The 26,290-nt window shown below is 45.7% G+C and overlaps 1 protein-coding gene across 2 annotated transcripts in view; it reads left to right on the forward strand.

The window, feature by feature from the left end:
- The window catches only part of DENND5B (DENN domain containing 5B), a 98,129-nt gene that overhangs the window by 37,079 nt on the left and 34,760 nt on the right, over positions 1-26,290 (forward strand). The window contains exons 2-4 of one of the 2 annotated variants that reach the window (XM_088521549.1): positions 390-455; positions 6,755-6,864; positions 11,561-12,227. In XM_088521549.1, the coding sequence (XP_088377675.1) occupies positions 390-455; positions 6,755-6,864; positions 11,561-12,227 (843 nt within the window). The remainder of the gene's footprint in view (positions 1-389; positions 456-6,754; positions 6,865-11,560; positions 12,228-26,290) is intronic. The other variant, XM_088521550.1, reaches the window with a different exon arrangement.

Genomic DNA, 26,290 nt, shown 5'->3' on the forward strand with positions numbered 1-26,290 from the left:
TTCCTTTGGTTTGTTTGTTTCCCTTTTTTTTTTTTCCTTGAGTTTCATGGGCTCTGGAATGGCTTAAGCATGAAGCAAGCTGTCTTTGGCAACAGGGAGACTCTGTGACAGCGTGCTGTTTGAAGTACTTAGAATGTAATCTTGTTACTAATTCTGACAGGTATTTCCACAATATCTGTCAGTGTCTTTAACGGCTTTATACTAATATAGTCACTGAAGTTTTTCTTTATCGCATGAATTTACCCATGGCCAGCGGTGGCGGGGAAGAGATGTCTCAAAGGGGAGTGTGTATGTTTGATGTTTTTTCCCCTCCCGCAGTACACTTGTGTATTTTTCATTTTGTTCATACTTGCTTTTTTTTTTCTTTTATCTCTCGTTATGTTGTGTAGTCTTGTACAAATGGCTAGAAGCAGATCTCCATGGCAAGAGCTCAGATGCTGCAGACAGAGCCGCAGGTAAACAGGGGTGCTGAGGTCAAAACAAATCACCACATCCTCTGTGTGTCTCTGTTTTCCGATCTCCAGTTTCCCTTGAATCAAATTATGGGTCAGATTTGAAAACTGCACCTTTTCATTCTTTAAATCAATATCTGGTAAATTTTACTCTTCTTGCTGAAGCTCTCTTGGCCAATGTGTTTCCCCTCCCCAAAGAAATGCCTCTAACAGTGCTGAATATATGGATGGGTATGTAATATACTGCATCTTGCGTGTGCTTAATAGGCCAAAAGACATCTTGTGTGAGGCTATTTTAGAGGATACCAATTACACCCAGGCGTAGTTAGGTAGATTTGTAGGCAGAGGATACTAGTGGGTCCATCTCCACCCGTTCCTGCTAGAAACTCAGTGACACACTGCTCCTGAGGCCTAAAGGAAGTATGTTTTAAATTTAGGCTACAAATAATATTAGTGAGTTCTGCACACACACAAATAGAAAGGCAAAACAGAACAGATCTATTGATAGGGCAGGCTGATCCATCAAAATCGTTAAGCAGTGAAATGCAAGGGTTTCAGTAGGAAGTTTAGACACTGCCCACCCGCTCTGGCCTCTGCTCCCAGATCTCCCATGCAAAAAGGAGAGAAAAAAAAAAAAAAAAGACTCTTACAGACCAAGGTTTCCTGCTGAAATGACTCCAATCATAAAATTTTGAAAAGAAAACTGTTCTGTCTGCCTCGTCCCTGTGCCCCTCTTCATTCGCTTCCCTGCTCCGCTGTAAGGTTATGGGAGCGCGCGGTAGGAAATCATCCTGCCTTAGCGTGAGCTCCTCGGGCAGGGCCTAGCGCGGCCTCTGAGGCGCAGAGGAGAAGCAGCAGCGCCCGCTCCCGGCGCCGCTCGGAGGCCTCGGCGCCTGGGCCCGGCGAGGAGCGGCCTAGCTGCTCTCCCACCACGGTTATTTCCCCTGTTCCCGTGGCGTTTTCTCACTTCCAGGTTGCATCCCGCTCGCCGCTCCTCTTGGCAGGGTCGTGCCGATACCCAAGGAAGCGGTCAGCGACGGGACAGCATAGCTGGATGTGCCGAATGTTTTTAATTAGAAATGGCTATCAAAGAGGCTGTCAGCATGATGTACAGTGCGGGGCATATTCATGTTCGCAGTAGGTTCCTCTAAAGGAATAAAAGATATTTTTAATCCTGTGGTCACAAGCATTCCTGTCGCGTTCCAGGCCTCTGGAAGGGGCTACAGATAATTCACATTCCCTGGACCAGAGGGTGTGGGGAAAGGATGCCTTTGCCTATTTAGTACATATTTTCATCTGCCTCTGGAGTTGTGATAATTTAAGTATCCCTGCCTAAATTGTAAAATTTCTAAATTTGTGAATGTGATCGCTTACATGAAAGTAGTCACGACTGATGATCTCGCAACTCCAGCTGCATTTCCCAAGGAGTGTTAGCCTTTACCCAGAATAGAAAAAGATGCTTATTTTCCAGTTTTGAGAGTCTCTTTCTCCTTTGAAATGTAATTAGCACAGTTTTGTTTGATCTACCATCCATTATTTCAACATTTGGTTCAAAATAGGAATTAAATTGCCCTCTAAAAATGAGTTCCTTTAGGGGAGGATGCAAGTTGTTTAAAAGTATCATTATATAGGATGTGTCCAATTGAAATGAAATTTAAATATGACACACTTTTTTAAAAATACTTGCATAATTTTTTTCAAATATTTCGAAAGTTAAAGAAGTCTATTCAAAATTAAATTTTTAATTTGCTTCTGAGTGGCAGCTTATCCTATGAGATATGCTGTTTACATGAATGGGTATTGTGCATCAGATATGATGTTACCGTCTGTATTAATAGTGCTGTTATCAGGCCATTAATATTTTAGAACATTGGCTCAATTCACATTTGATACTTGCTTCATTTTTAATGAGCTTCGCTAATTCTACCTTGCAAGTCAGCAAGGCAAGCGCTTAAAAGCGCGTAGCAGGTTCACCCAAAATTCCCTGTTTGCCTAAAATGCGGGCTAAAATCAACGTTACTGATCCCCTGTGGGCCGGCAGGTCGCGGCGGCGGGTGATAAGGCGACGCACCCCGCCAGCGCGTGTGCCCGTGCCCGTGTTTGCCAAGAAGGTTTTGCTTGATGTGGGGCTCTCTCCCAGCTGCGTGTCAGGGGGGACCTGGGGGCACGTGTCCAGTCTCTCATCTCATGGCAGTGGCACTTGTGGCGCTTTCTGGTAGTTTGGCTAAGTGGGGACGTTTCACCCTGACACGCAGGCTGCCTCCTGTTACTTTTTTATGCTGTTTCTTATCTAATTTGGGCAACTTCTTTGAAAGTTTACCATGATACCTGGCTTGCTGGAGCAACGCTGTATGTGGGGTGCAATGCTCTCTCCTATCAAACTAACCGCTGACTGATTAACTCCAGTGTGGCTTCTTGGTTCTCCTCTTTTGTCCTGTGATTCTTTGTTGAGAAAATTTTATTTTGTGTGTGTGGTTTTCCCCTTCCCTCCCCACTCCAAGACTCTATAGTAACACAAAATGCAAACCCTGCAGAGACCCTGCAAAGGTAAGCCATTTGTGCCATTTACTTTCCTGGATCGTATGAGCTCCATGTTGTCACTTTCTTAGGGCACTTGCTGCTGGCTTTGGAAAAGTCAGATTACTTAAAGCCATGTTTCTTTCACAAACTATGCTTTTTAGGTATTTCTGACATCTGTATGACTGTACAGGTATTTGCGGTAGCATACAAATTATTAATCATGTCCAAAGGCTGAATAAAACTTTTTTTTTTTTTTTTTTTTTTTTTCCTGGTTAACATGCCTTGTTGGCAAATACGCCACGTGTTTTTGTGCTAGAAGTTTTGTCTGTCAGACTGGTCATTATTAGGTAAAAGGAGACGAAGACAGTCCAAAAAGGAGAAAAAAAAATCAAATATCCCTGGTGATGTGTAGCACTAAGTCTAAACTGGAAGCAGAAATGGAAGGTGCAGCTGTATGTGGTGGGGTTAGGAAGAGGGCCTCCTGCTTCCTATAAAGAAACCCGGCAGGACTGATCTGCAACCCCCCCGGCTCCATGGGTGCTGCAGCCCCCCCATTCATTCCTTTTACCTGGGAGCTGCTTTGCAGGCCTTGGACACGAGGTGCTTTGGGGACGTGGTGCTTGGAGCAGGTGCGGACACGTACCAGCAGGTAGTTAGCGTCACACGGAGCCTCCAGGTGAGCACCTCTCCGTGCCACTGCTTCCAGCAAAGCAGACTTGAAGGGGCAAAGGCAGCGCTGGCAGCCACGAAGAAACGTCACATGCAGCCTTCCACGCTGTAGTGGCAGGATGCTTTTCAGTTACTAGTACATTTTCTAAAGAGAAGTTACAGATTAGAGGTTCTGCTAGATGGACAGAGTGTCCAGCTGTCACTCCCTATGGCAGTCAGACAGGAAGCACTGAGGTTTATGTATATGTATTTTTTTTCCCATTTGTCCAATCCACTCTAAGCTAAGGAAGTCCTCTAGATACTCTTTGAAGCTGCAGGAGAAGCAACCAGACACATTTACCATCAAGTATCTGCATTTTTGCTAATTCACAGTTCTAAAGTAAAGGTATGTGAAGAGGGTTGAAGATCCAATTAAGAAATAGCATCATGCCTATTTACTTGATTATGCAAGCACACTAATTGCTGTTTAATGCTAAGAATTAAGAATGCTGCCAAGTAGGTTTACGTGCCTGCCCGGAGAGAGCGTTGCTGCTGGCTTTGCTTGGTGAGATTTTTATCTTGCAGAACTTGAAACAACTCAACAAAGCTTACATACAAAAAATGAGAGTTTTTCTACTGCTGTGTGCTCAAACAGAGTAATAGCCTGTTTTTGTGTACTTCAGCCAGCTTATTAATTGAGCACATTAAGGACCTTCACCTTGTGCTCTGGACTGCCATGGAAGCTAGCGACAACTCTTGTCCAAGTGGAATAACATGCTGAGCTAATCTCCTAAGACATGAGATATCAGTTTAGCTGATACCTCCAGTTTTCGTTGTCGTTTCTATGATGCATCTGCTTGGGGCTGCCTTGAGCAGAAGCAGGGTGAATTCCTCTGCCAGAGCTCCTCACGTTTGAACATTTGCGTTTGTTCCCGCCCCAGGAAATATGCCTGTAGCGTTGCATCACCTTGGACTTTTTTCCTCTCAGGTACAAAGTAAGCTTTTACAGGGATATTTGCTTTCCCTTCCCACCCCTCTCCAAAATATCCACCGCAATTATACAAAGCAAACACACTGCTAGAGAAAAAAATAATGCAGCAAAAATCTTAGGTGAGTGCCTGTCTGGCTGGTGCTGCTGGTGAGGTCAGTGCAAGAAATCCCCAACCTTTGCCTCCTTTTCCTCCACCCATTCCTGTCATGCTCACATTGCTTTTATGGCATTGGCCCTATGAGCAAGGTCAGGGAAAACACCTGCTCTTTCTTAGGAGTGGGGGAGAGAATCCACCTGTGGTGGAGCTGACGCTGCTGTCTGCGCTGAAGGCGCTTTAAAGAGCTTCTGGGTGTTTATTATTCTGGCACACGTCCTTTCCTCCCCACAGTCTGAAAAAGAAAAAATCCCTGTACTGAGGAACTTTAAAGAGGTATCTCATATAGCAAATGGCTCCTGAAGCTTTGCCAGCAGCTGTGCATTGCAACTGTGCTTTTCTTTTTTGCCTTAGGTTCAACTCAGTAGGCTGCAGATCTCAGCTCTACAAAGCAAAGACGGAGGAGTGTTGCTTTGCAAAGCCATTTTTTGTTTCCTTAGATGAATGCTGATTCATAGCTTTCCTGTGTGTGTGTGTCTGTGTGTATATATATATGTATATATATATATATATATGAAGTATATTAACTTAAAGTGAGCCAAATGATTGTGTACACTGCGCTGCTCGAGGAGCAAAGGGCAGGAACCACACATGGCCATGGCCTCAGAAAGCCTCGGGTAGCTCCTGGTTTTGCAACCTCAGCTGGGAGGCTGTTAGCTGTGTGGATGTCGGTTGCAACACGAACCCAGCAAGTACAGATTGTGCTTCCACTGTCCACTTGGCCTTCAGAGGAGGGCACAGTGACATTGGCAAACTTATAGGTTTTTCTTTTCTTTTTTCCTTTTTTTTTTTTTTTTAAGGGATGTTGGGTTGCTTTTAGAACTTGCCAAATAGTTGGTGGGGTTTTTTGGTTGGTTGGTTTGTTTTAATCCAAAATAACCTCCCATTAAGAAGAAATGAAAAAAGAAATCTTTGAATCTTGGTTCTATTTTCAGGTATAAAGAGAAATAGTTCTATCTTAAAGAAAAGAGATCAAATTCTAATTCATAGCTTTTATTTTATTTTTTTCCTTAAGTATCTAAGTAACACTGGAGAGTCTCAAAGCAAGCCTTTGAGTGCCAAGTACGTTTTGGTGAAAACACTTGCCAATTTGGACGTAAGATTTTCATTTCATTCTTGCCTCCTAGATGAGGAAGGAACAGAACAAGAGATGATAGCTTAAGACCCACTTGTGTTCTTTAAAGTAAGAAGTCTGAAATTCGTAGATTAATATCTTGATCAAGAATCAATGCTGGAAAGAAAGTGTAGTATATGGTAGTGTCATTAATCATTAATAGATTTTAACTTTCTTGTTTTGATGACTACATTGCATGCTGTAGACTTTCCAGTGGTGGAAACTGTTTAATAGTATCACCTTGAAATACACTATTTGTATCCTGATAACTAGATGCCTTTCTGCTTGACGTCTTATTTCAGTCTTCCTCTCTGCACTTTCTGGAGTCTCTGCTTGTGGCAGAATTCCGTCCTTGAAATTTGTCACGGCACAAATACGTGTTTAATGCCAGACTTGCGATATAGAAACACATTTATAGTGAAGCCTTGGATAATTTGTAATAGCTGTGAGATGCTCCTACCTTTTATGACCATCAGACAATTTCTTGCTTTCAGACTTTCCCCAAAGTGCCCTTTCAGAGGTTAAGTAAAGCTCTTTAAAAAAAAAAAAAAAAAAAGAGAGAGAGAGAGACTCCAAGGTCTTTTCCCATAAACTCAAGCTTGCTTTTTTTTCTTACCAAAAAGTGTCCTTGAGGTAAACACTGCGTTGGAAGCTGTGTTGCCCCTGCGATAGGATTTCTGTGAGAAGGAGGATTTGACTGAATGAGCATCTCTGGCCTTTCTCCCTTGAAAGCAGTACATGGGTTGGGAGTCCAAAGGCCCTTGGGATTTCACACAGCCACTCGCTGGTGAAACAGAAGTTTGCAGAGCAGCTGCCACGACAGTGTCAGCTCCTTGCCTTTCTTCAGCATCGCTGTTTCTGCCCTTTTTTTGCAGGGGAGAACTTTGACCAGAGCCCCTTGAGAAGAACGTTCAAGTCCAAGGTGTTGGCTCACTACCCGCAGAACATCGAGTGGAACCCCTTCGATCAGGATGCCGTCAACATGGTAGGTGGAGAAGTCCTGCGGCCGGGCTGCTTCCCGGGACCTTCTGCTCCCATGCGGTTCCGGGGTGGCTTAAGCCTGTGCTCGGGGCTTTAACCCCATTGGGATTAAATGCCTGGTCTAAGCGTGCCAGCTGCAACTCCACAGAGGAACAGCCATGGTAAATATGCAGAAATATTTATGGGTAGAGCAAGGCTTAGGAGCTGATAGACGCTTCTCTCATTAACTCTAACTAAACGTGGTGCGTGATGAGATGAGTCCCAGAGGCTGGGTGAGAAGGAGGAGCCGTCGCCTTGCATACCTGTCTGCAGGTTGGAAGGAGCTTCGCTGAGGAAGCTGGAAGAGACTAATATCCATGAGAAGTTTCTGAGAACCAGAGTGGTTGTTTCTGAGGACCTACGTGTAAAGCAGAGGGGGATCTTTGCCCAAGAGGGAGAACTTGCCTAAACTGTAGTTTTTGTGGGGTTCTTGTTTTTTATAGCCCTTCTGCACCAATTTATGTGTTTTCTCTACATCTCTCCCTGTCAGCACAGTTTGAGATGAGCTTCTTCATATGGCTGAAGTACAGTGAACATGGCAATAAGAAAAAATAGAATTTCTAGAGTGTTATATGTGTGCAGGGAGAATGAAAAGACCAAGAATTCACTGTACATTTTCCGAAACAGATGATGTTGAAGGGTTTTTTCCAAAAAATCACCTTGTTAAGAACATATGCTGACAAGAACAACCAATTAGTGTCATCTGAGATAAGCGTCCCAGGACAGAAAATGCTTTTTGTTTTATATTATGCCATCCTGCATCTGTCATTATGCTTTAAAAGTAAGTAGATAATAACAATAAAGCAGTATTATCAATGCCAGATGTTTTTGAGACTGTGTGTTGAATCTAACTCAAAATGGGACAATTAAGGAACCCCCTCTCCCCAGTCTAGTTCAGACTTGCTGCATCTGAGGAGATGGGGATTAAATATTAACTATTTCAAAATAAAACTGGACTGAGCATTTGTGGAAATACTGATTTCAGATGATTCTCTGGCCATGGAATTGCTGTCATGAGCAGAAAGGCAGAGGTGCCGTAATGCGAGTGCTAGTCCCTCTGCTTGCTGGTCATTGGAGATGTTCCCCCCCTGCTTCCAAATGCCGGCTGAGGGAGTCGGTGTGACGTTGCAGCAGGTCTCCACGGTGCCTTGGAGGTACAGCAGGCACGAAGGAGTCACAAGATGCTTGATAGACACAGCTGAGGTGGGAATAGCTCCTCTGTGCAGGCTGCTCCTGCCAGCAGCCAGTGCTGCCAGTGGAGGGGCAGGTTGGTTTGCCCTCCTGCGCGGGTGATGCTGAGAGGAGGAAGAGCCCAAGAGGGTTACGGCAGCGAGCGGCAGAGGCGCCGCGTGCCGCGTCAGTCGAACCCCGCGCTGCCGCTGGAACTGGCTCGTGTTCATGAGGTGTGGTGGTAGCATCATACACAAACGGGATACCGAAAACCAACAGGAGACCTATTAACACGCAATAATTGGGCTGAGCGGCATTCAGATGAAATCATACAGCTGAAGAGCACATACTTCATTTGCAGTGTGTCTGGGAAAAGGTATTTACTAACAGCAGCTGTGCTTAACCGTCTCTTAAATTATCTCTTGGAAAATTATTTTTATTGTTTTGATCCAAAGCATCATTTAGAGTAATACCCACCACCCACAGACTCCCCGGAGGCAATTTTTAGCCTTTCTGATCTCTCCTTGCTGTATTAGTTCTGCCTATGTGTTTTATGTGAGTTTTCCAGAAGTAATTTTCCTTGGAGAAGAAAATGCATAAATCCTGGAAGGTTAACTTGTGAGAATGCTGCCTTTGCTAGATGCCTAAGGAATTTCAATTGCCTTTTGAAGCCATTCTGTCGCTTAAGTACCCCTGCAGTCCTGAGAAATCGCGCTGCCCACCAGTCATGTTTTATATCCCTTTCAAAGTAGTATAGAGTTCTATTTTATAGGGAAATACTAATTTTTTTTCCCCACTGCTTTCTACGATTATCCTTGCCTAGTGTCATATGCTGTTTTCTGCAGCCATTCTGTGGCAGTCTTATGATTTACCGACCTGGAGCTCTCATTGCAGAGGAAAGTAAAAGTTTTAATAACTCCTCTTTTAGTCCCCTAAAAGCCACAACAATATTTGCAGATACTTCTGGAGACTGAGGAAATATTGCATGATCAGAAAAAAATATTTATCCAAATAAAAGAATTAAGGGATACCCAGTGTAATTGTGGAAAAACAGGTTTTAATATGGGCTGAAGTATCTCTCTCCACGCTCTTACCTGAGACACATTTTAGCTGTGGAATTCACCAATGCAGCATGTTTGGAACATGAAAAATACACGTGGATTGAAATGGGAAGTAGAGGATCTAATGGAAAGTAGGGGAACCCAGTGATGCTGTGGCTCAGAGGGAACCTCTGGTCGAGGAACATGTGAAACTGGTGGTGGCCCTGCTTCTGTGCAGAGCGAGGGGGCATCTTCTGCTCTGCACCTCTAGAAAGAGGATGCTGAGCAGTCTGTATCTTCTCATCTTGCCTCGTGCAGCTGCTTTGGCTTTGACAACCCCCTGTTGATTATGGGCCTTAATTCAAGTAGAATTCAATCCCACTTTTTTCCTGCTGATAGAGATGCTTAAATATTCCTGTGGAAAGCAAAACTGTGTCCTCCAGACGGTCGTCTTGGATTGTTTCCTGTGTTTCTACACACCTGCAATAAAGATGCCTGCCCGACTTCTCAGTGGGTTGCACGATGCTAACGCTGACTGGCTAAGTTTTCAGTCCCCCTAATGCATCCCAATCATCTCTTCTCCAAAGCTCCCCTGGGATGTACATAGCAAGGCACGGATGAGGTGGAAAGTGATTGATGTCCCGGACGCTACAATAGGAGATTCTGTGCCTTAAGTCTCCTGCAAGTTGGAAGCTTTCTGCGTTGCTTGAAAGTGAGCATTCTGTCTCCGTATGGAGTCTCTGCCTTTCCTCTGACCTGTTCTGGGTCTAATAAGAGCAATCTCTCTGCCAGGCTTGGCAGGAACTGAAAATGCTGTGGCTGGAAGTTAATAGATGGGCACTGCTGTGGATGTGTGTGCAATGACTATACAAAGGAGGAGGGAATGATTTTTTAAGGCTTGGAGGAGATCTGTCTAATGGAGCCTTCTGAAACTGTCTGAACTTCCTTTATACTCGTCTGTTCTTGGTTACTCCAGTGCATATAACTTGCTTATGCAGGTATTTGTCTGTAAAACAAAGAAAATACCATCTCTCACCGATAAGAGCTGCCATTAAAACCCACGATTTCAGACTGATCTGCCTTAATAAGGCACTATTGAAAGGTCACATTCTAGAAATAAACTTTTATTTAATAAGTCTGCCATAAAATGAGGTGGAGAGATAGTTATTGTGCAGAACAAATTTGAATAAAATGTGAAACAAGGATTTTCTGTTTCTGCTTTGTTGCACAATTTCAACACAGCCTTAACCATGGCATTGCTGTTAATGCCTCCATAATAAAAACTATAAACCTTTTGAGTGAAAATGTGGCTGCTGTTCAAAAATGGCTCAAGCTACAATTTCATGGCTTATGCCAGCAAAGACTGTCAACTGAATTAAATCCTACTAGCTACAGGCCACTTCGTGCCCTGTCCTTTAACTTTTAGAGCAACAGGTAAGAGGAAGCCCAGATAAATACATACAGCCTGATAGTGTGGTGTAGAGTCTGGGCCACAAAAGGTAAGTGTTTTTGTATGATGCTTAAATAAATCAGAAAAAAGTTTTACGAAGATCCGATGGTAACCTCACAAAGTCATCTCTTAGTAGGAGAGGACTAGCAGGAATAGCAGGAACACTTAGAACTCCCATTTGTTATTTGTTTCCCTTGTCCTTTTTCTCCCTTCCCTTTGCTTCACTTGGATGCTTTAATGCTCAGATTATAGACCTACTGATTCAGTCAGAACGTGATGAGTTTCATGCTGACACGTATCCAAACATGTTTTGCGGGATATTAGCTATTTTGTATTAGACAGCTGATAGAATTCCAGAGGAATGTCTGGAAAAATGCCTCAAATGATCCCTAGGGATATGTTTCAGAGAAATGCTTCAATGTTGTAGAATTACTGCAAAATACCTGGCTGACTGGTAAATCAAAAACTAAGCCTATGTGGATTCTAGTCTTTTGCTTGCTGATCTAAGCTATTTTGTAACACTTAAGAAGGAAAGTAAAGGTAATAGCCGCTTGTCAGTTGTTTCATTTTCTTCTAAGAAAATTAGGGATGATTGAGCAGTCATTTCAAGAATTGCACATAATTTGAAGTCGGTGCTATAAGATGCTCCCTTGACACACTGTGTTTAGAGTACAGGAAGCACAGTATGTGCTGCTGAAAGAAGAAGGTGAATATTTTTATATGATGCTTAAATAAATGAAGCAGAGCCGATCTGGTAGTGAAAACAACTTTACAAAGCAATGAATGTAAGTTCACAGGGACTTACTTCCTTGTCATGACACTCTCTTCTTTTAAGTAATGCTGGTTCCAGACTGTTGGTCCTTGGGCTTATTTTCGGGGGGGAGCTGTGATTAACAGTGTTAAATAACTTGTTGCAGCAGGAAAGAGCGTGTCAGTAGATCAAAACTCTTGACGATAAAATCGTGGCTGCGATGATGTCCTCTCTTCTCCTCTTCCCTTAGCTGTGCATGCCCAAAGGGCTGTCCTTCCGCACGCAGGCGGACAACCGGGAGCCGCAGCTGCACTCCTTCCTCATCACGCGGGAGGACGGCTCCCGCACCTACGGCTTCGTGCTCACCTTCTACGAGGAGGTCACGAGCAAGCAGATCTGCACGGCCATGCAGACGCTCTACCAGATGCACAACGCCGAGCAGTACAGCAGCGTCTGCGCCTCCTCCTCGTGCAGCATGGACTCGCTGGCCAGCAGCAGCGACGAGGGCGACGCCACGTCCCTCGCCAAGCTCCAGCGCTACAACTCCTATGACATTAGCAGGGACCTGCTGTACGTATCCAAATGCATCTGCCTCATCACCCCACTGCCCTTCATGCAGGCCTGCAAGAAGTTCCTGATCCAGCTCTACAAGGCTGTGACCTCCCAGCAGCCGCCGCCTCTGCCCCTGGAGAGCTACATCCACAACATCCTGTACGAGGTGCCCCTGCCGCCGCCGGGCCGGTCGCTCAAGTTCTACGGCGTTTACGAGCCCATCGTTTGCCAGAGGCCCGGTCCCAACGAGCTCCCGCTGTCCGACTACCCGCTGCGGGAGGTCTTTGAGCTGCTGGGCTTGGAGAACCTCGTGCAGGTGTTCACGTGCGTTCTCCTGGAGATGCAGATCCTGCTCTACTCCCAAGGTGGGCCCCGCGCCGCGGCTCGTGCTTCTCGCCCCGTCGGGGCAGTGTCTCTGCAGCTGCCCTGGCAGGAGCTTCTGCAGAGCTCCTGGGTGCGTTCAGTGGGTTTGTGAAAGGCAATCATGTAATGGAAGAAATGGGAGAGAAATGAGTCTGTCCTAAGAAAAACAATAATTGTTTCCTCCAGGCAGTCTAGGTGCCGCTTGTTTAATTATGCATCGTATTTATCATTTGTGGCAGCTAGCAATAGAATTCCCTTAATTATCATCCTTACATTGCCCTCGATCATGCTGCAAGACAGCATGAAACTAATCCCATCTTCTGCAAGAAATACCAGCATGAAGTAATACATCTTGCAGAAAATGTTCTACTTTCTCTTTCCACTTTGAGCAGCGTTTTGAATTTCAAGGAGAATTTCTTTTTCCTCTGTGCTGGCATGAATTTTGCTTAAAGCAATGACTATTTATTACTGCTTGAAGGCCAGAGTTTTCCGTGCTGTGCTGGAGCTGAGTGGAGGTAGATAAGCCGTCCCTCTTAGGCCAACTCTAGGAGGACTAGAACTTGAGTGTTTTTCTATAATAATACAAATTCCCAAAGTTTTGGGAATCCAGCGTTTGCGCTGGGCGCGCTTTGAGGTTTAGCCCTCCTGTTAATTCTTTCTTTCAAGTTGATGGTGATTGCAAATCTGGCCCTTGTGGTATTTAGGAGCGGGAAGGCGCGTGCTGCAGCCGCCGCAATACCGGGTGCCCGAGAGATGGAACAGCAAGTCAGGCTCCTGTTTTGTGTGGACATCCAGGGGATCGCCCAGGTTCTCAGAGCTTCCTCGGAGCCCCACTGGGTGCTATCCTAATTAGAGGGGTTTTGAAATATCTTCTGGGTTGCTGACCTCAAAATTACTAAAGCAAGCCCTGGGTGAAAAAAAAAAGGGGGAACTTCCATAAGACTAACATGGAGGATAAAAAGCCGGGAATTGCATGTGTTTTAGTAAACAAAACAGAAGATACAGAATCCCCCAGCTTCTCCAGAGGTCTGGTTCAAACAACGTCTCAGATGTCAGACAGCTCGAGGTGGAGAAGAAAAAGAGGATGGGAAGTCGAGTATGGATGGTAAACCTCAGGCTTGAAAGCGAGTGTTTGCGTTTGTCGTATGAAAAGAGAAATCAAATCAGCAAGCGTGTGTAGTGATGATACCAATGAATAAAAGACCGAGAACGGAAAATGCTGAGGGAGGTGGAAGGAGCCTTGCCCTTCTGCAAGTGCCTGGATTCAAAGCATGGGCTGCTCTTTGTAGAGCGCTCTCCACGCTGCGGGGATTGCCTTTCAAGAACCAGAAATGAGAGGCTTGCTCTGTTCTCAGCTGGAAGCGTGAGCAGAAATCCCGCTGTCGATTGAGCCGCGCTGCTTTTCCACCCCCTTCGGCGGGTGTCTGCGCGTGTGCACACACTTACCTCTTTTCCTGGTTTCTTTTTGCCGCCTTTGCCACTTGACACCGGGGTTCTCCACAAGCAGCGGTGCTGTCACAACGCCTCCCCATCCCCACCAGTCCTTCCCACGCTGTCCTTGGTGGCAGACTCGCTGGAAACTGGAAGTGTTTTGCGTACGCTGGTAGCATTAGTGAAAAAGTCCTGCTTGTTGGATTATTCTTTAGTGATATCCTCTGCAGACAGAGAGCAGCCTTGATAGGCATTACTTTTATAACAGACCTTGAAAATAATACAAAGTATCCACTAAATAATTTTGATTGCACTTTCAAAGTGCTGCCAGATGTTAGTTAAGTAAATGTTGTTTTCTTCTAATTATTGGCTGTAATATAAGAGACTGTTTTCATTTTTATTGTGTATTTAAAAAAAAAAAAGAAAATGTGATAGTGAGGGTTAGCTTCCTCCATCCTCCAAAAATCCAATATGCCTTTTTTTCTTCTCCTTCTATTTAAAAATCTAGAGACATCCTTGACCTGACCTTTACCTCCCTATGTAATTTGAATGCATCTTGATGGAGCATGAGGCAAAACATGCATTTAGATGTATCGGGGAAATACTGTTATTATGTAAATCACATTTAATGCTCCTTCCCAAGGGTGAAAACTGCAGAATGGAGGTCAAGTGCAAAGCTTCAGTATTGGCATATCCTGATAGCCGAGTGCTTGCTTAATTGTGCCCTTCTTTTAAATGTCATTTTTGTGATGCCTGAAAGAGAGAACAAAAAGCTCTTTTTCTACTTAATTTATAACTAGCTAGATACCACTGAAATCTCTTCTTGGAGCTCTGACCAGGTCCACCGGGGCATTTTCTTAATTCCAGATTTTTACAAGGTAAAAGCTGTATGGAGGTTTTTGGCTTGAATATCTCTCACTGCAAGGAATGAATGAGGTCGATCCTGCAGATTTGCCTGTCCTTCCCTTCCTAGTGTGAAGAGGGTGAATAAGCTGTGACTTTTTCGAGTGCGGCGCAGCCTTGCTGTTACTCAAGCAGAGACTAGAGATGGTCGTGGGCCCACAGGGTGCAGCTTCAGGCAAGCAGCAGTGTTGCATCCAAGTTAGTGTTCACCGAAATGCTGGGATTGCTCCTCAAGGAGTAAGAGCCTTGTACCAAGGCCTGCTTCAGCTCAGTGAACAACGTCAGTCAGAGAGCTGCTAACAACATATATGTGGGGAGGGGAAATAATGATCTTTTTCATAGTTCTCCGAACCCATTTGGAAGGAAGCTTTTCATTCAAGCTTACCAAAATTGTTTTTTTTTTAAATAATTTTTTTTAAAAAGTGGTCCACAGGGCCGGACCACTTGGTCCTGCTATTTCCATCACAGCTGCTGCAGCCAACTTCAGTAGTTGCTACGGGTTTTTTTTGGCGTTTTGTGGGTGAGCTGCACCCCATCCATCACAGGGGCAGTAAAGGGGTTGCACTGGGCTGTGATTTCACTTAGCAGCTGTGACAGTCACACGTGGAGTTGAAGAGATTAATGCAAGAGAAGGATCAGCTTCATTTTTTTTCCTTCTTCTTCAAGCTGCTCAATTCCCAAACTTTTTGGACTGCAGGCAACTACCTTAATCCTCAATTTGTCACAAGCTTGTGGCTGAAACCTTAAAGCAGAGTCTGCTGCTGCAGAGCTCTCGCTGTGGCTTTGGAAACCACAATTTGGGAACTGCTGGTGGAGATAATTGTGTCCTTCTAGTGCGAAAGCTGCTGTGACCAAAGAATTTCAGAGCAAAGATAGGAAGCAGCTGGGTTGCTCGGGAATGGGACAGTGGGCTGTGGCAACACTTGGGCGAAACTTGGGAAGTAAGGAGAGGATAGCTTGGTAACCGTCAGGGATCTGTGCTTGCCCTTGAAATGACAAGACTCAAAAAATAAGTATTAACTTTTACTGGAGATGACGTGGAATGAGTCAAAGTGGGTTTGGGTAGGTAGGTGCAACAGACTGCCGTAAGCGCTGCCGTGGGGCTGCAGAGATGAGGAAGGAAGCCATGCCCAAAACAGAAGTCTTCAGGTCGTTCTTCATGACTTCAGGTCACGGCTTGCTGAGAATACTTCTAACTTAAACTTGGTCATAGTTTAACATGAGACCTCTAAAAATCAAAGAGAGGGAGCAGTTGGGGCCTTCCCTTAGGCCTTCTCTCCCCACAAACATTTATTCAGGGTGCATTTGCATTGCAGCCTCTCAAGACTTCACCTTGGGAAAATTAACGACTCAATGCTCGCATTCCGATGCATTCCTGTGCCTTTCAGAGGGAGGGCGTAGGGATCACAGCAGAGCAGAAGAAGCCGGTGCAGAGAGTCGTGCTCGCTGCGGCTGGACAGGCCGCGCAGGCTTGTGCTGCGTCTCCTTTACACGCCAGAGCTGCTGCTGTAGTTTCATTACAGTTTACTCAATCCCTAGAAATTAATACTTTTCCAAGAGCTTTTTGTTTTATCGAGAGCACAGATTTCCCGTGTGGCTGGAGGGATGTAATAACACGGCGAGTGTCCGGGCTCCCAGCAGGTCCCGAGTTAATAACGTTGCGCGGCAGCCGCTGCAGTTTCCCAAGGATCGGGAGCAAAACGCTCCTGGCGAGATGTCTGCTGGAGGGAGATGAATTAAACTGTGGGCTCTGCGGAAACCTCCTCAATCCGTCTTGTGTGTCGGCCTTTCCAGGGATTTAAACATGAGAGGGGACATGAGGATGAGCCAAAGATAAACTTCTTACAGCTTAGGCGGTTTCTGCTCATTAAAATGTTGAGCGTTTCCCAAGCTGTTTTTCAAAGGGCTTGAGTAATTGCGCCTCAAAGATTGGAATATCCTTTGCATTATTTTTAAGCTTAGGAATTATAATAACAATGACTCTGCATATATAGTTTTGGCCTAGAAAAAGTTGGTGGATGAAAGATCTTACTTTTGCAGTGTCTTGAAGGGGAAGGTTTGGGGGATTTTTTTTTTCTTATATATATATATGCTATGTTTGTATGTTAGAGCGTTTTTACACCAAACAGCTATGTAGAATATCTGTATTCTCCACCGCTCATTATTTAAGTAGCTGCAGTCCAAACATGTATTTATAAGAATGTATTAGAACATACTGCAGAACTAAGACTGGGCAAGCTCTGTGGGGACCAAATGCTGGTATGTGGTGACAGGGATTAGTGTTTGAAGCCCCAGTGGTGCCATGGCCACAGGGGACTGCAGTGCTTGCTCTTGGAAAGGAGACAAGGAATTGGACGGGGAAATTGAAGAACCAAATATCATCTTGGCTTTCAACTTAAGCGAAAAAGCAAAGTCAGTTTTCTTTTTAATATTTATTTTGTTAGATGAGTCAATATGGCCTGGAAAATAGAGCTTTTTAAAGCAGTTGAGAATTCCTGCTTGTCTCAATATTGAGGTGCAGAGGGAGGTTGGCAATGCTTTTGTAATGCCACATGCACAGGCACACGCTCCATCACCTCTTCTTTTTACTGTATGTTATGATTTTTCCATTATAAAAAACATCTTTATCTTTTGAGAGCAGGAAGACTAAGCCTTTGCATTCCCAAGCGTGGCAAATGCCACGGTAATCAAAAGTGGTCGCAAACAAAGTCACTGCCTGATCATGGTGCGTTTATTTCAGGAAGGAAGTCTGGTGTTGTGGGGCTTCTTCCCTTTCTTTTTTTTTTCTTTTTTCCCTTGGAATAACGACGGGAACAGGAGCTGCTTTGGTGCCTGGTTTGCAGCGAGGAGGGAGGCTGTGCCCTTCCCGCAGACTTTTGACCGTCTCTCAGAGGCTTAACCATGTCAGTAATGGGAGCTAATTCGAGTTTTCCTGTGAATTTGTTCTTAGGGTGGCTCTTGCTTTTAAATTAATTTATGCTGAACCGCTGGTGGCCGGTTGTGACACAGATAAATCATATAAATGGAAATTTACAGAAGTGGAGGTGATTTTTTTTTTCCATTAAGCATTTGCCAAGGAGGGGGGAAATGGCAAGAAATGGCTTCAGCAAATATTGGCCCCAGGGCAGAGCTCACCCCCAGTTTGAGAAGCTAATTCCTAGGTTGGGCAATTAGACTCATGCTTGTCTTGATCATGCCGTTAGCTTAAAAAAAAAGTATATTCAAATTTACATAAATTGCTGTTCTGCTTCTATCTAGCAGTGCATGTGCTGTGTCCCGTCTCCTTCCACGGCAGCGGGTGGCTCGCAGCTCCCCAAAAAGCAGTTCTGGAGCGAGCGGATTCCTACAGGGAATGAGCGTGTCCTGGAGCAAACGCAGGTTTTCTTTGAACATCTCCATCCTGGTTGGTGGAAATCACCTGGTTGGACTTGTTGGTCACCCCAGCTGCCCGGCTGCAAGGCAGATACAAAAGGCCCGGGGAGGTTTCCACAGCCTTTTGAAGTCTGTAAGAGACATGTGCGTTGCTCCTGTGGATCTGCTGATATCTGATTTTTCAAACTTCCCTTTCATATAGAATTTGTGTCTTGAAAGTCAATTTCAGATTGCCTTTTTGGTGTGTGAGGTGTCACAGTTACCTGTCAGCGGGTGCTAAGCCATGAGATGGGGCTCCTAATTGCTGGGCTGGTTGTGCACCCTCTTAATCATGCTCTGAGTACAAAGCAAAACACAAGTTTTTGTTTTCCAGTTTTCCCAAAATACCTAGCTTAACAAATCCATATCATGGTAGAGAAATGAGCTGTTGATTAGCACTCAACCTACATATTTTTATAGTATTTTGACTCAAAATGTAGCACATGGAAAGGCTTCCAGTTACGGGAATGTTTTAATGATGGTTGAGGTGGTTCCCTGTGAAAAAGTAGCTCTTGTTTATTAGGGTCCATTGATTCTGTTTGTTTCTATTTTAAACTATTATTTAGAGGCACTATCTGTGTACGTGCTGTAGGCATCATCTTCCAGGACACATCTTTGAGCATGGGGTTTTACAAAGTTGCTGCTATCATTTATACATGTTCAAGATCAATGGGGAAAATTAAGTGGTGTCTGGGTAACCCATCTTTTCAAGTACTTGCAAGTACTTGCAAATTGCTTTTAAAAAAGAAAGAAAGAGGAAAATGGGATTACTTTTAAAGCATTTACTGTGTTTGGAAGATCCAGGTTCAGACACCTGCTGTGCTGTACAACACTGCCAGAACAGATGGGAAAACTGCCAGATTGATCTTTAATCAGAAAGACCAATGCGTTGAAATGAGAGTGTCCTGGTTGCAGCAAAATCAAGGTTTTCTGTTTGAATGAGTGATTGTGTGCTCTTTTCTACACATGCAATGTACTCTAAAAACCCTGTAGTTAGCTGAGAAGGTCCCAGGTGAAACTTCTGTTTGACTGTTACATAAGTGATACGTTCATTTAAACAAATATTGGAGCATCTGGGGGGGAGTTGCACTCAAACTAGGCAGGTTGGCTGTCATGGGCAGATGTAGCATGGATATTTTCTTTCTCCTCTCAAAAGATCTTGATTTGTTTACTGTGGTATGGGAAGGATTTGGAGATACCAGACTTCTCTGTGTAAGAAAAGCAGTTTTTCCTTTGGGTTTCATGAATTACTTAACATCTTGGAGCTTCTGTTTCTGATCTGTAAAAGGAAAGGAGAGGTGGTTATTGTTATTATTGATATGGCCTTGGTCTGACGTGTTTGGACTGCAAGCTCTTCGGCAGAGCAGCATTTCTGCATGCACAGTGTCTGATATCACACTGTCCATTACTGTATTACAATGAATCGACATCAGGACCAAACATTTGCCAAGCACTGTCCCCATTCAGAAAAGCATTTATAGTGAGTTTGAGGTTCAAATGTTAAACTGTTGCATTTCCAGCCCAAAATAGTCATTCCTGCTTGTGTAGAAATCACCCAGGATTTTGCATTTTGGGCCTCGTGCTGCACGTTGAGCCTTTTATCACTGTGAGTGCATGACTCTTCCTGCACAACATCCAGAGGGTGTTCTTAGTTTTCATACCTTTCCCAGCTGTTTCCTGCCGCCAGGTAGACGCGTGGAAAGGGGGAATGTTGTGTGCTCTGCCCAACCAGAAAGCCTTTCTCAAAACACACTTCCTAAGCTGGTGAATACCCCCTACCAGCTATTCAAGCTCTAAAGGTTGGAGTGAGAGGAGAGATGGTTTTCCCACCTGGGTTGCAATTCATAAAATACAACAGGCAAAACTTTCCTGATAGTTGGAGAGTATTATTGAACACTAACAGTGATGGTGGGATGGCTTTTGGAAGTTCCCCACCTTGAACTACTGCGCACTGTGTGTACATACTCTGGGTTTTGCTTCTCCTTTCATTCTTTTCTTTTTTTTCTTTCATTTTTTTTCCTCCCTGCTACTTATTTCTCTGGCTTGGGGAAAATGGACTTGTCTCTTCTTTCCACGTTGTCTACATTAACCATGTAAGCTTCCCGCAAATGTTGATGAGTACAAGCATCGGTCTATTGGAAAGGGATTTGTTCCTGAGAGGGAAATTTAAGAGGAGATGTCCAACCTTGTACAGGCTTGAAACTAAACACCAAGTAACTGAGATTTATTGCTTGGTTAAAGAAATATCAAATGAACCATTTCCAGGTGTTGCTTTTCTAGAGCACTTCCTTCCCTTCACGAGAAGAAAAGGAAGTGATTGTTTTTTTTTTTATCTCTGCTTACTAAGTGTTCCTACATGGTAACAATTAGCCTAATAAGATGGTCATTTTTAATTATTTTTCTCCCACTAAGCTGGTGATAAAACTTGTGCTATTGGTAAGAGTCAACATGTTTACTAGGCTAATTGTTACCAGGTAGGAACACTTACTAACTTGCTTGCATTTCCAGTATTGCATTTATCAGTAGAGAGCCTTTCTCAAAAGGACATTTGCATTCTTTTTGTAAAGATGTGGCATTTCACATGACCATGGGATCAAAATAGACTTTGAAATCAGATAGAGGAGGCCTTGAACCAAGGCCCGTCTAAGGGGATCTCTACACAGGGGCAGTCTAATCCATGCAGCAAGGCTGCTCCCCCTAAAGTGAAAAGGAGCACCCGGAAGAAGCGGCGGGTGATCGTCGTGGGTGACTCCACGCTGCAGGGCACGGAGGCACCGATATGTAGACCGGACCCCTCATCCAGAGAGGTCTGCTGCTTACCTGGGGCCAAAATAAAGGATATCACAGAAAGGCTCCCAAGAATTGTTCAGGAGTCGGACTATTATCCTCTACTATTGATTCATGTGGGTGCTAATGATGCCATGGGGAAAATGAGGGACGTCAAGCAAGACTTCAGAGCCCTAGGGATGGCCATCAAAGGTACAGGTGCCCAGGTGGTGTTCTCCTCCATTCTGCCAACGAGGGGAATGGACTCAAGGAGGAGAAGGCGAATATGGCAGCTTAACAACTGGCTGCGCCGCTGGACCTGGCAACAGGGTTTCGGCTTCTACGACCATGGGTCTCTGTTTGATGACCAACAGCTAGTGGGGAACGATGGTACTCATCTTAGCAAGAGGGGCACATGTCTCTTTGCAAAAAGGCTGGCCAACCTGGTTAGGAGGGCTTTAAACTAGGCAAGAAGGGGGAAGGGGAGTGGCACACTGACACGGCAAGCAGTACCGCACAGCCCAGGTCAGATGGCGTCCAGCGGGAGTATGGTAGTGGGGAAGTGAGGGTAGGAAATGATCACAGAGGGTCCTCTTTCACCCCTCCTGGGAAACCTGTGGCCTCTGTTGCTTCCCTGAAATGCCTGTATACCAATGCGCGAAGCATGGGGAATAAGCAGGATGAACTGGAGATGTGTGTGCGGTCCCAGCGTCATGATCTCATCGGAATCACAGAGACGTGGTGGGATAGCTCGCACGACTGGAGCGCTGCCATGGAAGGCTATGTGCTCTTTAGGAAGGACAGGCTGGGAAGGCGAGGTGGTGGAGTTGCTCTTTATGTGAGAGAGCAACTGGAATGCATGGAGCTCAACCTGGGAGTCGAGGATGAGCGAGTTGAGTGCTTGTGGGTAAGGATTAGAGGGCAGGCTAATGTGGGAGACACTGTGGTGGGTGTCTGCTACCGGCCACCTGACCAAGACGAGGAGGTTGATGAGGCCTTCTATAGGCAGCTGGATGTTGCCTCACGGTCACAGGCCCTGGTTCTCATGGGGGACTTCAACTACCCCGACATCAACTGGGAGGACAACACAGCCAGGCATAAGCAGTCCTGGAGGTTCCTGCAGAGCGTCGACGATAACTTTTTGACGCAGGTTGTGGAGGAGCCGACGAGGAGAGGTGGGCTACTGGACCTCGTGCTATCAAATAGGGAGGGCCTAGTAGGAGATGTGAAGGTGGGGGGTAGCCTCGGCTGCAGTGACCATGAGTTGGTGGAGTTCAGGATTCAACGAGGAGGAGGAAGGGCTGTAAGTAGCCTTGCGACGATGGACTTCAGGAGGGCCAACTTTAGCCTCTTCAGAGACCTCCTCGGTAGAATCCCATGGGCTAGTGCTCTAGAAGGCAGGGGGGCCCAAGAGAGCTGGTTAGTTTTCAAGCGGCACTTCCTCCACGTCCAGCAACAGTGCATCCCTGTGTGTAGGAAGGGAGGCAGAGGGGGCAGGCGACCTGCGTGGATGAGCCGGGAGCTTGTGGCAATGCTCAAGCAGAAGGCAGCGGTATACAGAATGTGGAAAAAAGGACAGGCCCCCTGGGAGAAATACAGGAACGTAGTCAGGGAGTGCAGAGATGCGACAAGGAAAGCTAAGGCACGTCTGGAAGGCAAGCTGGCAAGGGACGTTAAAAATAACAAAAAAAAATTCTTCAAATACATTAACAGCAAAAGGAAGATCAGGGAAAACGTGGGTCCGCTGGAGGACGGGATGGGCACCTTGGTTACAAATAACACAGAAAAAGCAGAGTTGCTCAATGCCTTCTTTGCTTCGGTGTTTACCAAGGGCAGCCCTTTAGAGCCCCAGGCCCTAGAGGCAAGAGAAGAAGCTGGTGGAGAGGAAGACTTGCCCTGGGTAGAGGAAGACTGGGTCAGAGAGCACCTAAGGAACCTCGATACCCACAAATCCATGGGCCCTGATGGGATGCACCCCAGAGTGCTGCGGGAGCTGGCAGATGCCATAGCTAAGCCGCTCTCCATCATCTTTGAAAGATCCTGGAGAACGGGGGAGGTGCCGGAAGACTGGAAGAAGGCCAATGTCACGCCAGTCTTCAAAAAAGGCAAGAAGGAGGACCCAGGCAACTACAGGCCAGTCAGCCTCACCTCCGTCCCCGGAAAAGTGATGGAACGGCTCATACTGGCTGTTGTCTCCAGGCACATGGAGGACAAGAAGGTGCTCAAGAGTAGTCAGCATGGATTCACCAAGGGAAAATCTTGCCTGACTAACCTGATAGCCTTCTATGATGAAATGACCGGCTGGATAGATGAGGGGAGAGCGGTGGATGTCGTCTATCTCGACTTCACCAAGGCTTTTGACACCGTCCCTCACAACATCCTCCTGGGCAAGCTCCGGAAGTGTGGGATAGATGAGTGGACAGTGAGATGGATTAGGAACTGGCTGGATGGTAGGGCCCAGAGAGTGGTGATCAGCGGTGCAGAGTCTAGTTGGAGGCCTGTGGCTAGTGGGGTCCCCCAGGGGTCAGTCCTTGGTCCAGTCCTGTTCAATTTATTCATCAATGACCTGGATGAAGGCACAGAGTGCTCCCTCAGCAAGTTTGCTGATGATACCAAACTGGGAGGAGTAGCCGATACCCCAGAGGGCTGCGCTGCCATCCAGAGGGACCTGAACAGACTGGACAACTGGACGGTGAAAAACCTCATGCAATTCAACAAGGCCAAGTGCAAGGTCCTGCACCTGGGGAGGAATAACCCCAGACACCAGTACAGGCTGGGGACCGACCTTGTGGAGAGCAGCTCTGCGGAGAAAGACCTGGGTGTCATGGTGGACGACAAGTTGACCATGAGGCAGCAGTGTGCCCTCGTGGCCAAGAAGGCCAATGGGATCCTGGGCTGCATTAAGAAGAGCATCTCCAGCAGGTCAAGGGAGGTGATCCTGCCCCTCTACTCAGCCCTGGTGAGGCCGCATCTGGAGTACTGTGTCCAGTTCTGGGCTCCACAGTACAAGAGGGATGTGGAGCTGCTGGAGAGAGTCCAGCGCAGGGCTACAAGGATGATCAGGGGCCTGGAACATCTGCCCTATGAGGAGAGGCTGAGGGAGCTGGGCCTGTTCAGCCTGGAGAAGAGAAGGCTGAGAGGGGATCTAATCAGTGTATATAAATACCTCAAGGGAGGGAGTGCAGAGGACGGGGATGGTCTCTTTTCAGTGGTGGCCACTGATAGGACTAGAGGAAATGGCCGGAAACTGAAACATCAAAAATTCCATAGGAACTTAAGGAAAAATTTCTTAACAGTGAGGGTGACAGAGCACTGGAACAGGCTGCCCAGAGAGGTTGTGGAGTCTCCTTCTCTGGAGATCTTCAAAACCCGCTTGGATGCAGTCCTGTGCCACGTGCTTTAGGTGTCCCTGCGTATGCAGGGGGGTTGGACTAGATGATCTCTAGAGGTCCCTTCCAACCCTAAGCATTCTATGATTCTATGATTCTATGATTCTATGAAACCTTGCTGTGTACATACTAACACATACTTTCTGTATTTTATTTTTTTAATTTCTGGAGCTCACAAAATCATGAAATGATTACCTAATGTCGTAATTCCCAAGTCCACTACGTTTCACTAGTAGGTATTGAACGCTGATTTTGTACGTATACATGGATGTATATAGTTATGCATCATCTCATGGGGAGAGATCCATAAATTACTAGTCTTCGGTGTAAAATCAGTAGCTAGAAAGGGTTTTGAGACATAACCTTGAGATTAGCGTGTATGTATGAAAAAGCGTTTTTGAGATTGAGCGAGTAGCTGTTAGCGAGACAGGGTGAAAGATGTTTCTGCCCTGCCCTGGATGAACGCCGGGCGTCTGCAGAGCGGGGCCGGCCCCGAGGAGGAGGGCTGTGCAGGTCGGTGCTTCGGTCTGCATCCTCACCCAAGTGCATCCCAGTGCCCTCCTGGAAGCGGGGCTGTCCCGGCGGCAGCGCTTCCCTGCTCCGGTGCCTGCTGGAATGTCAGGCGCCTCCTTGGGGAAAGGCGGATGGCCAGGCTGAGAGCTGGGGAAGGGGCTCGTGCCTCGCTCGGGACCCGGGTGTTCCTGTGTGTAATTTCTTGGGGGGCTGGAAGGGGTAGGAAGTGCTCTGGGTGTGAGCAGGGATCCGAGCCAGGCCCGTGTGACCGTGGAGACCTTTTGCTTGCTCACGCCAAAGCTCTCCAGGTTTGTCCATCTTTGATGGGCACTTGTATTCCTGTGGGTAGCCACAGTGGAAACTCCCCAGTCCGCCTGGCAAGTTACGGATCGGATACCTGTGCCCTGAAGGGGAACAGAGGATCTCTGTGAAGAGTAAAGAAAATCCTTCAAGAGCAGCCAAACCCCGGAACGGGGTCGGAACTGACCTCAGCTCTGGTCTGTGCAATATACCCTGCGCAATCGCAAAGTCCTTCACGAATGTTTGCGCTTCAGTTTTCCTGTCTCCAGCCATTACCATTAAATGGGGCATGCTGCTGCCTCCCAGTAAAGTCCAGATTCCCAAAGAATTATGTTTAAAGTACTTTTGTGTTCTTAGAAATCGTGGGGAAGCTGTTGTTGTGATACATAGGCTGCTTATAATAGGGAGCAGAAGCAAATGTCTGGTTTCAGGTTCATTACAGCTTGCAAGACTCCATGGTCATGACGTGTCTGGTGATGGATCGTCCACCAGCTGAGATTTGCCATGAGAATGACCATCTCTTTAATAGCAGTTTGTCATTTTTACCGTGTTCTTAAATATGGATTGCTTTGTCTATATTAAAAAATAGACAGTGGTGTTGCCTCGTGCCAGCTGAAAGTTTACATCAGGGCAGCTGAATGTCTGAGAAATACCTTGCCCTTATTCAACTCCAAAATACTCTTTTGCCTCAGTTGGACCTAATTAATTTTTAATTTAAAAGAAAATGAATAATGCATTTACTTGAGTCAGAAGCAGTATAATGCAATAAATAGATGGACTAAATACAAATCTGAGAAAGTACTGTGATACAGGCATGCTGCAGAGAACATTTTTATGAAAACTGAATTTGTGTTTGTTGTTGTTGTTTAAATAAAGGTGCTTTTGTGCCCTTAGTGACTAGAAACTTGTGCTAATATGCAAGCAAGATGTCTCTCTTGGAAAAATAGCACTCAGTCTTAGAAGTAGTAGCAAGTGGAGTGTAGAGGTAGGCGGGTAAGATCAAGCAGAAAAGTTTCTTCCTTTTTTCCTTGTAAAAATATATGGTTCTTATAGAATCAGGTAATTATTAGTATTATCTGTAGCACAGAGAGACGTTTTGGTTTCCTTTCAATAAAAAAAATTAGCAACAGAGCATATCTAGTTAAGATAAGAATATTGGTGATGAGCAGTTTCATGCGGGGGGTGGGTAATGAGTTTTGGTGTGTTGAATAATGTTTTAGTCTCCTATTTGTAGGCTTCTGTATGTGGCTTTGCTGCCTGATTTTCAGAACCCTGCCACATAAGCCTGCTTTCTGCCTTGTTGGGGCACGGGTGTCCTCCCGGGGCAGCTCTGCAACCCAGGAGCTGCCTCA

The sequence above is a fragment of the Tinamus guttatus genome, unplaced genomic scaffold (assembly GCF_059628265.1).
Source record: "Tinamus guttatus ecotype Peru unplaced genomic scaffold, ASM5962826v1 Tinamus_guttatus_pri_ptg000125l, whole genome shotgun sequence".
Classification (NCBI taxonomy): domain Eukaryota; kingdom Metazoa; phylum Chordata; class Aves; order Tinamiformes; family Tinamidae; genus Tinamus; species Tinamus guttatus.